This window comes from Colobus angolensis, unplaced genomic scaffold (genome assembly GCF_000951035.1).
Source record: "Colobus angolensis palliatus isolate OR3802 unplaced genomic scaffold, Cang.pa_1.0 Scaffold217, whole genome shotgun sequence".
Classification (NCBI taxonomy): Eukaryota; Metazoa; Chordata; class Mammalia; order Primates; family Cercopithecidae; genus Colobus; species Colobus angolensis.
Window position 1 is genome coordinate 3,322,085 of NW_012115344.1, and position 16,834 is coordinate 3,338,918.

A 16,834-nucleotide genomic window follows, 5' to 3' on the forward strand; every position below is an offset into this window, starting at 1 on the left:
CCTCCCAAAGTGCTGGGATTACAGGCTTGAGCCACCGCGCCCGGCCTATAATTCTTTTTATGATGGGTGGGGAAGTATCCCATTTCTCTTAGAAAGTCTCCTATAATAGCCAAATAGGAGTCAGTCCAAGTTGCTTAGAGTGGTAGTTCAATCCTGTGTTGAAATAGATGACTTTTGGAGTAATTGTCCTATGTTTACTAAGTATCTGTTGAACTGTAGGAGTCCAGTCAGTCAAGGTAAGCCACAGAAATCATTTTATTGATGAGGCACTTAAGTATCTTCACATCTATATGCCAATATTAAATTTCTCATCATCCCTGATCCCCACCCCTCTGTACAGATTGGTATCCCCAGCACATTAGGGAATGCAGTTGTTAGCTTGTTAGGGTCCATTCAGTAGATTTCCCATGCCAGAAATCTAGAAGCCCTTCTTACACATTCAGCTTTCTTCTTCAGGCAGTCACCAAGTTCTATCAAGTCAGCCTCCTCATCTCCAGAATCCATCCCTTCCTCATTGAATTTCTAGATTTTATTTTTGCATTGTCTCCTGCTTCTGACCCATCCTTCATTTTGCATAATGGTCAGCTTTCTAAAGTGTAAATTGGATCATGTCTCTGCAGTGAATCCCAGTTGTCTTCACATGCTGATACCCATGTACCTCACCCCCTTACTCCCTCCCCTGTTCCCCAACCATCCCGTAATCTCAGATCCTCCACACCAACCTTCAGTTTCCTACTCACAGTTTCTGACTTTGAATACCTTTGCTTATGTCCTCCCTGTATGAGAAGTGCCTTTTCTTTTCTAGCCATCCTGCGTTAGACTACTAAACCCTTAGGCCTGGTTTGAGCATCACCATTTCTCTCACTTGCCTTTCTGTTTTCTCCCTCCCCTCTCCATAAAGAGTTATGTGGCCCCATTCTGTGTTCTGAATTCCTGTGGGTCCTAGAAAAGAAACATCTTGAGGGCAATGAGTTCATCTTATTTACTTTTTATTTGCACAGCACCTGGTATGTTTGCTGAATAAGTAAATACTGAACAAGATATCAAGAGACAGTGCTGCCAATTAACTGTGTGGCTCAGAGCAAGTTAATTAACTTCTCTGAGTCTTATTTTTGTTCTGTAAAAAAATGAGGTTTGGCCAAATGAGCATCTCTCTCTAAAATTATGTGTTTCTTTGATATAATTGTATTAATTGGAAGACTTCGATTTTCTTGTCATATTGAGATAGGTCAACGTAAGAAAAATGCGTGTGAGTAAGTACCAAGCCAATTCTTGATTATCAAATTGATAATATGAGGAACTGCCCATTTTTTGGATAATGAGTTACAATTTTAGTCTCAGTATAGCTTCTTTTTCAAATCCACATGTTTCTGGTGTTGAATTTTTTCATTATTAACCAGTCTCTCACATTCGTATTTCTCCAAATAAATTTATGGAAAGCTTGAGACAAAAATTGAATATAAAGTTTAATATTTAAATGCTGGATTGATTCAAGGTCTCACTAATTATATTTGGAGGGAGAAGAAGGGGAGGTGGTGGTAGTATGAGATGAATCCTCCTCTGTTCCTTCCTAGAAGGAATACAACGTCCGACATCAAGAAGAAAGACAGAAGCATATCTTGGAGATATGAAAAGAACCACCAGGTAAACCAAAAAGAAAAAGTCAGCCTTTGAAAAGCAGGATTAGAGATGAGGAGGGGTGGGGTAGTGGAAGCATTGCTTGTTTATAGAAGCTCTTCCATCTTCGCATAGTATGATTTTGTTGTTTTTATTATTTTTTCCTTCCTTTTTTCGACCTCCAGCTTTAGCATAGTACAGTTGACAGAAATTATATATGTTTATGGTATACAAGATGACATTTTGGTATACATATGCATTGTGAAATTATTAAATCAAGCTGATTAACATAAGTAGGGTTTTATTTCTTTAACAGTGATTCATTTGAATATATGTTGAGTCCTTTCTTTGTGCCAGACACAGTTCTAAAGACAAGGCATACAGTGCCAAACAAGACAGAAATCCAGAAATTCATGGAGCTTAAATCAATGTAGTCTTTTCAGTTTTTAAAATTTTCTTGCTGGGCATAGTGACTCACACCTGTAATCCCAGTACGTCGGGAGGTCGAGAAGGGAGGATTGCCTAAACCCAGGAGTTTGAGACCAGCATTGGCAAAATAGCAAGACCCCGGTCTCTACAAAAAAATATAAAAATTAGCTGGGCAACGTGGCACATGACTGTGGTCCCAGCTCTTCAAGAGGCCGAAGTAGGAGCATCACTTGAGCCTGGGAGGTTGAGGCCTCAGTGAGTGGCGATTGTGCCACTGCAGTCCAGTCTAGGCAACAGAGCAAGACTCTGTCTCAAAAAAAGAAAAAAAAAATAGAAAAAGAAACTTTCTTTTTACATTAGCCTTTTTTAAGTTAAAGAATCCCATAGCTAAAAAAGTATACAAATATTAATGCTGCAACTTTAGAGATTTATCTCAAGGTGAACACATTTAACCTAGTTGGTGGTCAAGAAATAGTGCACTGGCAGCACTGCAAAAGCATCCTATCTGTCCTTTCTTAGTTAGGGCCCCTTCCCTCCACTGTCATTTAAAAGATTTCACGAACAACTTTTGGATTATGTGTATGTCAATTCCATGACTCATATATATCCACATAGACAATGAGGCATTGACTGAATGAATTCATTATTCCAAGGTGCTAATAATGAGCTTCACACCAGTGGGAACTCTGCTGTGTCAGGTGGGCCCTAAGGTCAGTTCATTCCAGATATTCCTCACTAAACAAAATACTGGTTTTCCTAAGTTGTTAGTAAAAGATATAAAACTGATTACATTCTCATTTACTTATTATGAATTTAAAAGTAAATATTTTGCTTAATACCAAGTAGCCAGGGTCACTGACAAAGAGACATGGGAGAAAGAAGTATTCACATCTGATGTTATCAGACAGAGAAAAGAGTAGAGTTCACCTATTTCTCCCCACTCATTTTATACATTGACATCTGTATGTGTGTTGTTTTGTTTTGTTTGTTTGTTTGTTTTGAGATGTGATGTTGCTCTGTCATACAAGCTGGAGTGCAGTGGTGCAATCATGGCTCACTGCAACCTCGACCTCCTGGTCCCAAGCTATCCTCCCACCTCAGCCACCCAAGTAGCTAGGACTACAGGCATGCACCACCACGCCTGGCAAAATTTTAATTTTATTTTACCTTTTAAAATTTTTGTAGAGATGGGGTCTCCCTATGTTGCCAAAGCTTGTCCCCAAACACCTGGACCTCCCAAAGTGCTGGGATTATAGGTGTGAGCCACCACACCCAGCCATGTGTACATTAAAAGAGTTTATCTGTATGAGTGGTCAGTGCAGAAAGGGCTTCATGGAGCCTGATTTTGATGGCATGCAAATTATTATATTTGTGTATATGTAATCAGAAGGCCTTCGCCATGATTATTTCTTCAAGGGAACCCTTTGTGCCTCCAGGGTGATTGTACCCGTGTTCATAGGACCAAACATTGCTGGTTCACATAATGACTCTTTTTCTTTTAAAACATAAAGAACATATTTTTATGGATTTTTGAGGATTAATAGAATAAAAATCTAAAATAAGTCATATTCAGATTCAAGAGAACTAGATAAGTTTCTCTATATTTGAACAAAAGAATACTAGTCTCTTAATTCATAATGCATGAGGTCTACTTCTGCCTCAGTCTGAAAATATGAATATTCCAAAATGGTACTCAAGGCAGAGGCTACATATCAAAATTAAAATCCTGTGATACTATGTTTTTAGGGAAGAAGAAATCTGTAGCATTAGAAATGTAGACGCAAAAGGTCAGAACAAAGTCCACTATGTCAAGTCCCTTTTTCATGCCATCTGAATGAAAGACCTCACACCATGAACAGAGGTACTGAAGCGGTTTTTATGTGGAAATGGTAGGCAGCAGTATCTCAGGAGTGACTTTAATTATAACATTTAAGGTTTTATCTAACTTATTATAATCTTTAAAGAACTTCTCTAGCTCTACAAGTTTATTCTTGGCAGAGTTTGTCCTAATATAGTATTAATAAAAATAAATTTTACTTAGAGTATGATATAAATTACTCTTAATTACAATATAATTTTAAAATGCCCAAAACATCTTTTGATCTTATGAATTTCATTCCACTATGATTAAGAAGACAACCATAGGCAAAAATTTGTTTTTTATGGAACACATTGGAATGCATTCTAATCACTTCTCTAAGAAAATCCCTGTCCCCCATGATTATAGTGAACATGATACAGCAAGAATTTAGATGCTTCTTTCAGGGGGGTGAGGTTGTATATTCTATAGTCTATTGATTCTAAGAGGTACTTTTTTCTCCCCCAGTTTAACAGTTTTGCTTAATTATATACCTTTCAGAATTTTTTTTTTTGGATATTTTTCTATTACTTGTTTCTGATTTAATTCTACTGTATTTTTTTTTTTTTTTTTTTGAGACGGAGTCTTGCTCTGTGGCCCAGGCTGGAGTGCAGTGGCCGGATCTCAGCTCACTGCAACCTCCGCCTCCCGGGTTCACGCCATTCTCCTGCCTCAGCCTCCTGAGTAGCTGGGACCACAGGCGTCCGCCACCTCGCCTGGCTAATTTTTTGTATTTTTAGTAGAGACGGGCTTTCACTGTGTTAGCCAGGATGGTCTCGATCTCCTGACCTCGTGATCCGCCCGTCTCGGCCTCCCAAAGTGCTGGGATTACAGGCTTGAGCCACCGCGCCCGGCTTAATTCTACTGTATTTAGATAACATACTCTGCATGCTTTCAATTCTTTGAAATTTATTGAGACTTATTTTATGGCCAGGGATGTGATCTATCTTCGTGACTATTCCATGTGTACTTAAAAATAATGTGGACTCTGGGCCGGGCGCGGTGGCTCAGGCCTGTAATCCCAGCACTTTGGGAGGCCGAGGCAGGCGGATCACGAGGTCAGGAAATTGAGACCATCCTGGCTAACACAGTGAAACCCCATCTCTACTAAAAAAATACAAAAAATTAGCCAGGCGTTGTGGTAGGCGCCTGTAGTCCCAGCTACTCGGGAGGCTGAGGCAGGAGAATAGCATGAACCCGGGAGGCGGAGCTTGCAGTGAGCCGAGATGGTGCCACTGCACTCCAGCCTGGGCGACAGAGCGAGACTCCGTCTCAAATAATAATAATAATAATAGTAATAATAATGTGGACTCTAAAATCATTCAGTGGGGTTGTTGTAGACATACACTAGGTTCTTTTGATTGACAGTTTTGTTCTTAAGCTTTCTATATCTTTCCTACTATGGTATGAATGTGTCCCCACCAAATTCCAGTGTTGAAATAGGATCATCAATGTGACAGTAGGAAGAGGTAGAGCCTATAAGAAGTGATGGGATTACGTGCCCTTTTAAAAGGGCTTGCCGGAGGAAATTTGTCTCCTGTTGCCTTTCCGCCCTCTGCCATGTGTGGACACGGCATTCCTCCCCTCTAGGGGATGCATCCCTCACCAGACACCAAATGCTGGTGCCTTCATCTTGGACTTCCTGTCTCCAGAACTGTGAGAAATAAACTTGGGCTGTTTATAAATTACTCAGTCTCAGCTATTCTATTACAGCAGCACTGACAGACTAAGACATTTCCTGACGTTCTGTTGCTTTGCTTTTATCAATTACTGAGAGAGGAATGTTAAAAATCTTAACTGTAATTGTGGATTTGTCATTTTTTCCGTTAGTTCTTCCACTTTTTGCTTCATATATTTTGAAGCTTTGTTAATAGGTGCATACACAACAGGATCGTTGCTTTTCTTTGATGAGTTGGCCCTTTGATTCATTCTTGCAGTGTTCCTCTTTGTCCCTAGTAATATTTCTTCTCTTGAAGTCTACTTCTAAAATATCTGATATTTTAGAATATAGCCTGCTTTTCTTGTATTTGGCATTTGCATGATATAACTAGCCCAGTGTGCCATCTTCATACATTTTAACTATCTGTGTCTTTAATATTAAAGTACAATTCTTATGAAAAGCATATACTTGAATCTTGCTTTTTAAAAATCCAATCTGATCATCTCTATCTTCTGGATGAGTTTACTCCAGTTCCATGTAATATTATTACTGGTACGTTGAGTTTAAGTCTCTCATCTTGGTAATTAATTATCTATTTGTGCTATCTGTTCTTTATTCTTTTTTTTTTCTCCTTTTCTGCCATCCTTTGAATAAAGCAAGTTTAGTGTTTTAAATTCCATTTTATCTCCTTCATTGGTTATTTTCTAAAGTGGTTACTTTACCACTTTAGAAACATATTTATTTATTACCATATGCATCTTTGAGTCTATAATTAATTAATGTGAGAACTTGACAGTGTTATACTTCTGTTTATCCTTCTGTGCTATTGTTGTTATACATTTTACTTTGTATGTTATAAACTCCAAAATATATTGTCTTGTTTGCTGTGAAGAGTCAATTGTTTGTTTAGGAAATTAAGATAGAAGAAATCAAAGTATTGTGCTTACTCACATATTTATCATTATTGATGCTTTTTGTTCTTTCATAAAGGTCCAACTTTCTATCATTTCCCTTCAGCATGAAGAAGTTTTTTTAGCATGCCTTTTAGAAGATCTGCTGGTGATGAATACTCAGCTCTTGTTTACTTGAAAATGTCAATTTCACCTTTATTTTTAAAAGGTATATTTGCTGAATATTCTGGACCAATCTTTTTTTCTTTTATCACTGTAAAAGTGCCTTTACAATGCCTTCTAGCTTGTACTGTGACTAATGATCATCAGAAACATCATGCTTATCATTGTTCCCCCATATATAATATGTCCTTTCTGGTCCTTTGCTGTTTTGGGATTTTTTTTTTCCTCTAGCATTAGTTTTTAACAATTTGGCTGTAATATGCCTAACCATGGTTTTATTTGTTTTTATCCAGCATAGAGATCTTTGAGATTCTTGGATCTGTGGGTTGACTTTTAAAAAAATCAAAATTGGAAAAATTCTCAACTGGTATTTTTTTTAATATCTTTTCTGTCTTTTTTCTCTTTCTGGGATTCCATGTTACAAATATGTAAGACTGCTTAATATTGTCCTGTAGGTCACTGAAGCTGTGTTCACTTCTTTCTGCCTCTTTTTTCTCTGTGATTCAGTTTGGAGAGTTTTTATTGACCTTTCTTCTAGTCTATTGGCATTTTCTTTTATTATAATGTTAAATATGCTAAGTCCATCTAGTGAAATTTCGTTTCAGTTCTAAAATTTCTGTTCTTTTTTTTAAAGAAAGGTGTGCGTTTCTTTGCTGATATCGCCTATCTGTTCGCTCATTATCTTCATCTTTTCCTTTACATTATTGACCATGTGCTATTAGCCATTTTAATGTCAGTGGTTGCTAATTTCGTCATTCGTGTCATTTTTTTTCTCAGTCTTATTTTCCTATTTCTTTGCAGGCTTCATTATGTTTTATTGTACATTGTGGATATTCCATTGCGGACAGTTTGGGATTTTTGTCTTCCTTTAAAACGTGTTGAGTTTTGTTGTAACAAGCAGTGAATTTACTGGTGAATCACCTGGTTTTACTAAGATAGGTTTAGAGTAGCCCTTATTTTAGGATGTTTCTAACTCCCTTTGTGTGGTCTTTCTGAAATCACAACTGAATGCTCATAGTGTTCAGTGATGTCTTTCCACCCTAGATCATTACAACTTCAGTGTCTCTCAGCACTATATGATGTCTGGAATTTCCATTTAGCTCTTAGATGGCCAGAAACTGTTTTCTATTAGGTTTGCAGGGTCTCGTCCTACAGTATCACAGCTTAGTATTTGGCCAGTGACCAGAGCTGACCCCTATGTAGATTTCTGAGGCTCTTGCTTTTTGTTTAAAGCCTTTCTTTGTGATATTCTGCCCATTGCTGTTATCTCTTTGGGCTGTCCCTGAGTCATGATTTGGAAAGCGTCCTCAGTCAAAAAGTGAGGGCGAATTTAGAATTTACCTAAAGCACCTTATTTATTTATTTTTTTTTTGATTTGCAAAAACATTTTATTTATTCTTTCTTTTTTTTTCCTTTTTTTTATTCTTTTTTTATGTATCTAATTTTTTTTTATTATTATACTTTAAGTTCTAGGGTACATGTAAAGCACCTTATAATGTACTAGCCCTATGATGTCCAGTGTCTTCAATTACATCTTTAGGTATTTTGTATGGCTTCACAATTGAGTATAGCAAGGTGGGAAGTTCAGATAACTGTTAATCTGTGACAACTAAAACCAGAATTTGACATTCTGACAAACTTGAAATTACAGTGCTTCTTAAAATTAATGCAGTATTTTTTTAAAAAAACAAAACAAAACAAAACAGTGTCTTCCAATTTGGCAGTACAAAAAAGCAAAACTCCCATCTCTACTTTTTAGGCACTTCTGTCCATTTGAGAAGATTATAAATGTATAGATAAAGTTAGATTGCAGTAAAACTGTGCTGTCTAGTGTTAAATCACCAGTATATATAAGTGTTATAGATATTATGTGACTACAAAGCTATACGTTACGGGAAAAATATAGGATTTCTTGGCGGAGACTGGATTTAACTAGAGCCTTAAAGAGTGGGTGCTATTGAGGTAGAAAAGATGGCATTTCAGGATGCAGGGCATACTGTGAACAAATGTACAAGAAGGAAATGAGCAAGACATTTTGAATGATTAATCTGTCTATCATAGGGAGTTTTGGTTGGGACATAATAGTAGTTGATGCTTATAATATGATTTAATATAATAATGTATGTGCTGAGTGTTTGAAGTCTTTGAACTTTATCTTGTAAGTAATATATAATGTGAAAGATACTTAAAGAGGAAGAAACCCTGCAGTGAGGGAGAACAGTGCAGAGCCTATTACTGTCATTCAGGGGTGAGGCAATAAAGGTCTCTCCTAGGATGTTGGAAAGAAAGGAGCAGATCCAAGAAACAACATGAAGAAAATAATCAGCAGAAATTGGTTATTGACTAGACATGTGTGAGAATGATATATTGGCAGAAATTGGAAAGTCAAGAATGGGGCTCACTGCAGCAGGAATGATGAAATTGGTTTTAGATAGACAGGTGAAGGGATTTAAAACATTAACTTGTTTCATAAAGGTGTCACTGCTTAAAGCTAACGGTGATTTATTAATATTTGCACTCTGAAAGTTTTAACAGTTTTAATTTTCTGTATACACCACAGTGTTTTGTATACTATACTTGCCTCTTTTGTTCAGTTGGGAATTGAGTAAACCAATGGAGTAAAAAAATGAGTACAAAGTGGGCTCTGACTAGAACTCTAACAAAGTGTGATTACTGAATTACCAAGATAATTAACCCATACCCCACATACACTCCATTTCCCATGACACATACTATATTGCATTGTTTTTGCCTGTTTGCCTTCCTACTTCCTAAACTGTTGCATTAGTTTGCTTTTGTGGCATAAAAAAATCACCACAAAGAAAATTAAAAGACAAATACTGATTATTTCTTCCAATTCTGTGGGCTGCCTAGGTCATCTGGCCTGGCCTGCTTTGGCTAATCTCTAAGGTCTTTTGGCTAGTCGACTGGTGCTGTTTGTAGCTACTCAGCTGGTGTCCTACTACTGTTTGTCTGAAGTTGTTTTGGCTACTCCAACTGGTGCTGCTGAGCCTCAGCTAGGACTACCTCTCTCTGCTCCACATGGTCTTTAATTTTCCAGGGGCTGGGGCAGGCTTGTTCTCATGGTAACAATGTTCCAAGAAAGAGAATGATCATTGCAAGGCCTCTTAAAAGCTGGGTTTAGAACTTGCGCTTCTACCTGTTCCTGTTGGTCAGAGTATGTCCATAGGTCTGCTAAGACTCAAAGCACAGAGAAATAAATGTTTCCTCTTGTTGAGTGGCATATAAAAAAATGTGTGGTCATTGTTTTCAATCTACCACAACTGTAAGTTGTGTGAGTACAGGAACTACATCACTCTTGCGCACTTTGGTGTTGACGTAGTAGTCATAAATATTTTTAGGTGAATGACTAAATTAATGAAGGAAGGAAAATATTCATGTAGTATTTCAGTATACTGTAGTTTTAAATTATAATATACATTTGATGTAATTAATATATAAGTATATACATATATAATATATAAGGTATATATAAAATGTATAGTTTTAATATGTAAGTATATGTATATAATTATGTATAATATTATAATTGTATATATACTTTTATCATACCATCAGTGAATATGGACATTGTTCAGGGAGAATCTCTTTATTCTCCTGTCTTTTGAGATTGACCAAAGAAAATATTTTTTTAAAAAAAGAACTATCACTTGAGTTAACATTCTTTGGTATTTTTATCCTCATAGGTGATTGCCTTGTGAAGAACTCATTTTGTGTATCATCAGAATCCTATTCTGCTTTTCAGGCTGTGCTATGGGTAGACTAGCTCTAACCAGAACACTTGGGAGACCTGAAGCAAAGATGCGATATTAAAATAAATAATGTTATATGCCAAAGAGGAAAACCACTTCTACCTCCTAAACAACTGAAAGAGCCAGAGACTATGGGGTCAGATTAGCCAGCGTTACTGTATGAACCTGAGCAAATGGCTTACTCTCCTTCAGCTTCGGTGTCTTATCTGGGATGTTGATTCTCAGGATTGGTGTGAGAATTAAGAGAAATATGTGAAGTTCTAGCTATAGTTCTTTACCCATGAGGTAGTCAGTAAAGTTTACTTCTTTCTCCATGTGAACCAAAGCACTGTCAGGATGTGATGATGTTCGTTAGGGTTTCTCATGCTCAGCATTATTGATATTTAGGGTTGCGTAATGCTTTATTGTGAGGGGCTGTCCTGTGCAGTATAGGGTTTGTAGCAGCATCTCTAGCCTTTATACACTAGATGCCAGTAGGACCACCCATCTAGCTGTGACAGGCAAAAATGTCTTCAAATGTTGCCAAATGACCCCTGGGGGCAAAATGCAAACAGTTTATCTAGCAGTGACACATAGCTAGCCACCTTAGAGACCCATAAATGTAAAATGGGAAACAAAATACTTGAGTCTTCTCAGAATGTCTAAAGCTTTTGCTATCTTCCTCCTTCTATAATTTACCACAAACATATTGCTTATTATGCCATCTAATAAAATGGCTAACATTTGCTGTGTATTATTCTCGGTGTTAATAAGCTATGTATGAACTCACTAGCTGAATGTTGTATATGTGTCTGCCATCCCTATTGGATTGACATTCCATTGTAAACAGGGACCTTATCTTTACCAGCTCCAAGCACAATGTATTTGTGTTTATCAGGTAGCTATTCTACATGTTAATTGATCACATTGCACCCAAATGAAACATGGATGTGGAAATGGAAGGAGGAGCTTTAAAACATGGAAAATTAGTTTATATAAATCTAAATGTTGTAGTGCACAAATATTGATTCCTTTTTAAAAACTTTCAGAAATCAGCTCTTCTGAAAAAAAAGTAACTAAGCCACCATCAACTTTTATTTCATCACCACTAAGCCAATATCAGAAAGTTGTCAATCAGCAGCTCTTTTTAAAGTTGAAATTTTTCTATTGTATTTCTTATGAATATTTCAGTAGTGCTTAGAAGTTTTTGGCTCATTTATCATGTTTTATTCACTGTATGTCATTAATTGTTAAAGATGTCAGAGTTAAACCTTAAATTCAGGAGAGGTTTAAATTTCTCCTTTTTCCTATTTAAATATATATTTCTAATTACATAATTCAGTTAGAAAATTACAATATAGAAACATATAACTTACTGAGTAAAAGTTTCCAGTTACTGTATACAGATTATACCGTATACTGTATTATTATTTTTAACAGTTGCATAATATTTAACTTATAAATGTGGATAATTATAATTAAACAATCTGTTATCAAAGGACATACAGATTATTTCCAGTTACTTGCTGCAGTGAATATCCTGGTACTTATTTTTTTACACACTTGCTCAGATAATTTTTAAGTACAAATTCCTGAGGTAGAATTGCAGAATCAAAAGATACTCTCATGTGAGTGTTTCACATTTTATGCAAAGTATTTTGTTTTCTCCAGAAAATTCCTCTGTGGAAAAGCCTTCCTCACATTCTTTATCACTTTATTAGCCAGCAGAGAAATGATGAAAAGCCACCCCTTTTCTTGTAGTTTCATCCTCATTGCTATCCAACATGAGGGATTAAAATCACACCTAAGTGGTGTCTATTGTGGCTGAATATAATATTGAAAGTAGAGACACTTCTCTCTGATTCCCAACTGTACTCTCTGGATGGCACCTAAAATTTTATTTTTTCAAACTGCAAATCATTTAAATGAGTTTGAAACAGTTTTATTTTTTTAAATGACATCCTGTGGAATAGAAAGAATATATTTTCTTACAGTGGGTCGTAGTCAAAAGTGTGAATATCTCTGATCCTAGAAAGTTTCCCCAGTTACAAGGACAGGCGTGCTCCCAACTGCATCCTTAATGGCTCAGTTCTGTGACTTTCAAGTTAATCCACTCGGTCCTACAGCCTTCACCAAGAAGCTGGTGCTACACTTTGGTGTTAGAGGGGGCATTGTCACAGAGGTTCAGAAAATAACCCATTAGGCATTTTATAGAACTCATCACATGTTCAGAACTAAGCTAGTTGTAACATTATGTTTTTCATGTGAAAAATACAAGCAATTCACTGGCTATTTTATTTGTTGCTGGCTAGCTACACTTTCTATTTCTTTTTCCATGGTGTGAAAATCTTCCTAAAAACCTCACTATTGGAAAAAGAGATGCAGAGATTAGTCCCATCTTCTCCCCCGGAAACTTACTATTGCCCTTTTGGCTTCAAGGTCCTTCCTCAAAAGCAAAGAACTGAGCAAGGGAAAGTGAGGGGAAGGGCTGGGGGAACAGGGAGGTAGAAGGGGTTTTCCCTGGTCTTTTCTAATTCTTTAGTTCCAGAGGCTTAGTTGGTATTTCAACATTTTAGAAATAAAACCTGCTTTTACAATTAATGCAAATATTACTTAGTGATTCATCCTTTCCAAATGATTCTTGGTTTCTTTTGACATTTCATTTTTAAATTGTGAATTAACATTGACATCACCGTAGCGTTACTATTACTTCAGCTCTTCACAGTGAACTTAACTGTCTTGCAAAGGCTGTTTTAAAAGTTCAGATTTTAACTAGCACCCAAGTGAGCCTTGGGCTGCTGTTAGGCTTTTAAAACTGTGATCCTTTGGCAAGAATTGGTGTATAAATCATGGGGAGGATATTGAAGGGGAAGATCATGTTTAATTTGGCAGTTTGTCTAGTGCCTGCAATTGACAGATTTTCATTAAGGTTTTAGCTATAGTAGTGATCATGCATCAGTTCTAATAAAGTAGGTTTAGTGTGAGTTTTAAAAATTAGAGTGAGGACTGCTTTATGTTAACTGTATACATTCAGAAGTCTGGAAAACCCATCCACAGGTTTAAATATATATAATCAGTATAATTAACAAGTCAACGGCCTCATCTCTGTTTTTGAGGACCATAGGCTAATACTGTTTATGAAGATTCAGGAGACCAGTCTAGAGTGACAGAAAGGTTAAAAGCAAAGATGGTTTTAATGTTTTTCTTGGAAGTTTGAGCTCCTGTGGTATTCTAAGGATCGGGATTTTGACATTGATTGTTCTAGCTGGTATTCAGTACTGTATTTAAGTGTAATTTTTTTACTAGTTTCTTCATATAACTGAAAACTATGCCAATGATTCTTTGATATAGATATATACTTATAAATATATGTAAAAATCCAAGTTTACAAAAAAATATTAAGACTTAGGGGATATGTTATTTGAATAGGCATTTGTTTGCTAATTAACCACAAGGTTATATTCTTTTCAAAAGTCCATTCCATCAAAATCTGTCATTTTTACAGATGAAGAAACAAAGGCCACAGTGAGTTTAGTTAATATCCAAGATCACACAGCCAACATGATAGAACTCTTGAATTTCAAGTGACTTACCCTCTTTACTGTATCAGGTCAATTTTCCCTTTTTTAACTGCTTGTCTTAATTGGGATTTGTTTAATTGTGGCTATCAGTATATCTTCAATCATTACTTTCTTGTTTTAGTCAAATGTTTCCCTGCAAATCTGCACGAACTTCTGAAGGACTCAGAGCTGCCCTTTTCCCTTTTGTTAAAGTTGTACACTGCTCTGTATCCCCCTAGAATGCTCATCAGCTTTCTCACTCTTCCTTACTCACATAGTGCTCCAGCAGGAGAGGATTTCTTTGAAAATCAGATTCTTTTTTGGAGGACTTTGTGCTTATTGGAGTGTTATGTGATATATTCATTAGGGTGAGGGCTAAACTATTTGAACAAAGAGACCTGACAGTGCATTTGGATTAAAGAACAAAGTTTATTTCTTTCTCTCATCACCACCAGCATGAGCAGCCTGGATGGTCAGAGCAGATCTGTCTCATGGCATTGTTCGGGGATCCTCATTCCTTCCCTCTCATTTATCTGCCATCCCCTAGGCTGTTAATCATCATCTTTTTGGTAGAAGCCAGGTCTTCTCCATGTCTGAGTTTATATGGAGGAAGCATGTCAAGGGCCATAAGCCCAGACCTAGAAGTGGTACACAAGAGTTCTGACATTGCACTGATGAGCATTTGGTCAGATGGCCATCTCTAACTCCATCGAAGTGTCGGGTATGCATTAGGTAAGCAGTCACATTTCCAGCTACAATACTAATACTATGGGAAAGGAGACAGCACATTTGGGTGGATAGCTGACATTCTCATCTTCAGTCCTAAGTACCCATGACTGCTTCATAGACTTTATGAAAAAAAAAAGAAAAATTACCCCAGGGATTGTTTACCCTCAGCCTTGTTTTTCTTTAATTTTCTCATTTTTCATGTCACATATCTAAAATTTGATCTAAATAAATAAAATTAACTTGTATTTGAATAATAATAATGACATTTTTCAAGGAAGTAAATCTCAAATGATATGTGATTTTAGATACTATCTTTATCTGACCACGTGGTTCCTCCCTTTTATCAGGGAGGGCCTCCGGGTAATAGAAGATTGCTAGGGCCTGCAGTATATTAATGTTTAGCTGGAGTTGATTAAATCTGAGACCTATAGCCTTGATAATAAGGGCTTTTATTTTTGTATTTTTTATTGCACTTTTAATATTACAGAGTTTCTGTACCAGCTGGACAATGGCAGAAACATAGCTTGCTTCTGTGGAACACGCTGGAGCAGCAGTCCCCAACCTTTTTGGCATCAGAGACCAATTTCGTGGAAGACAGTGTTTCCACAGACTGGGGACTGGGGATGATTTTGTGATGATTCAAGCACATTACATATATTGTGCACTTTATTTCTATTATTATTACGTTGTAATATATAATTAAGTAAGTAAGTATACAGCTCACCATAATGCAGAATCAGTAGGAGTCCTGAGCTTGTTTTCCCACGACTAGACAATCCCATCTGGGAGTGATGGGAGACTGTGACCCATCAGGAGACAGTGACAGTGATCAGCAGGCTTTAGATTCTCTTAAGGAGCACACAACTTAGATCCTTTGCATGCACAGTTCACAATAGGGTTTGTGCTCCTATGAGAATCTAATGCTGCTGCTGATCTGACAGGCGGTGGAGCTCAGGCAGTAATGCAAGCGATGGGGAGCAGCTGTGTATATACAGATGCAGCTTGGCTGGCTTGCCTACTGCTCACCTCCTGTTGTGCTGCCTTATCCATGGCCCAGGGTCTGGGGACCCCGTGCGCTAGAGGACAGAGCCTGGTACACTATAGGAGTCCTCGCCTTGTGCTATGCAGAGTACTGATCAGTCCCTTTTGAGCTTCTCAACCTTGTAGAAAACTTTGAGATTGTTCTGGGACCATCACAAAGTTTTTGAAGGGTTGGAAAACAATATACTTAAGGAACTAAGATTGTGAATCCTTGAAGTTCAGAGGGTGATAAAAAGAAATGGCTTCTAAGAATCACAGTATGTATGTTTTTTTATACAAAGCATAAAGATCATTTGTACCAAACTCAGGGTACTGTGGTGAGCTTAACACGAGGGTATTGAGTCATACGTAAGTGGTAATTCCTTGATTATGCAATCTCCTTGCTGTTAGATTTAGATACCAAAGAGGAACTACATCATGTCCTCCTCCTACAGTCTTCAAAAAAGGATTATATTTGGTCTTATTGGTATAATACAATTTATTCCTGCATGAATTCATGGTGATAGAATTTTTAAAGTTTATTATGTTGTTACAGTTTTGTTTTGTTTTGTTTTAATATACAGCTTCAGAATGGCAGAAGATGATCCATATTTGGGAAGGCCTGAACAAGTAAGTGTCATAATCTCACTGGCAATTCTATTTAAATATATTCGTATTTCAAAATATACAAAGACAACAGTAAGTTAGCACTAGGAAAATTCTAAAATTAGTATTTTTTTTAAATTTCAATTTCTCCATCCTTTCGTGTGAAGTTGGAGAGGATATGTCATGTAAAATGAGTAACACACCCTGCATTCATACACATTGTTGCATAAAAATTATATACACTACAGGATAGCTATTGTATTAGCTTTCTACAGCTACCATAACAGATCACCACAAACCGGATGGCTTAAAACAACAGAATACATTATCTCACAGTTCTGGGGGCTAGAAGTGTGAAATGAAGGTGTTGGCAGGGTTGGTTCCTTCTGGAGGCTCTCAGGAAGAGTCTGTTCCATGCCTCTCCCCTAGCTTCTGGTTGATTGCTGGGAATCCTTGGCTTGTAGCTGTATCGCTCCAATCTCTTCCTCCATCGTCACATGCGCTTCTTCCCTGTGTGTCTCTACTGTGTC

General features: G+C 37.0%; 1 protein-coding gene across 1 annotated transcript in view; it reads left to right on the forward strand.

Annotated features, from left to right (window-relative positions):
• NFKB1 (nuclear factor of kappa light polypeptide gene enhancer in B-cells 1) overlaps window positions 1-16,834 on the forward strand; it is a 125,568-nt gene that overhangs the window by 7,934 nt on the left and 100,800 nt on the right. The window contains exons 2-3 of the mRNA XM_011943214.1: window positions 1,575-1,644; window positions 16,283-16,328. Coding sequence (XP_011798604.1) covers window positions 1,628-1,644; window positions 16,283-16,328 — 63 coding nt within the window. The 5' untranslated portion in view covers window positions 1,575-1,627. The remainder of the gene's footprint in view (window positions 1-1,574; window positions 1,645-16,282; window positions 16,329-16,834) is intronic.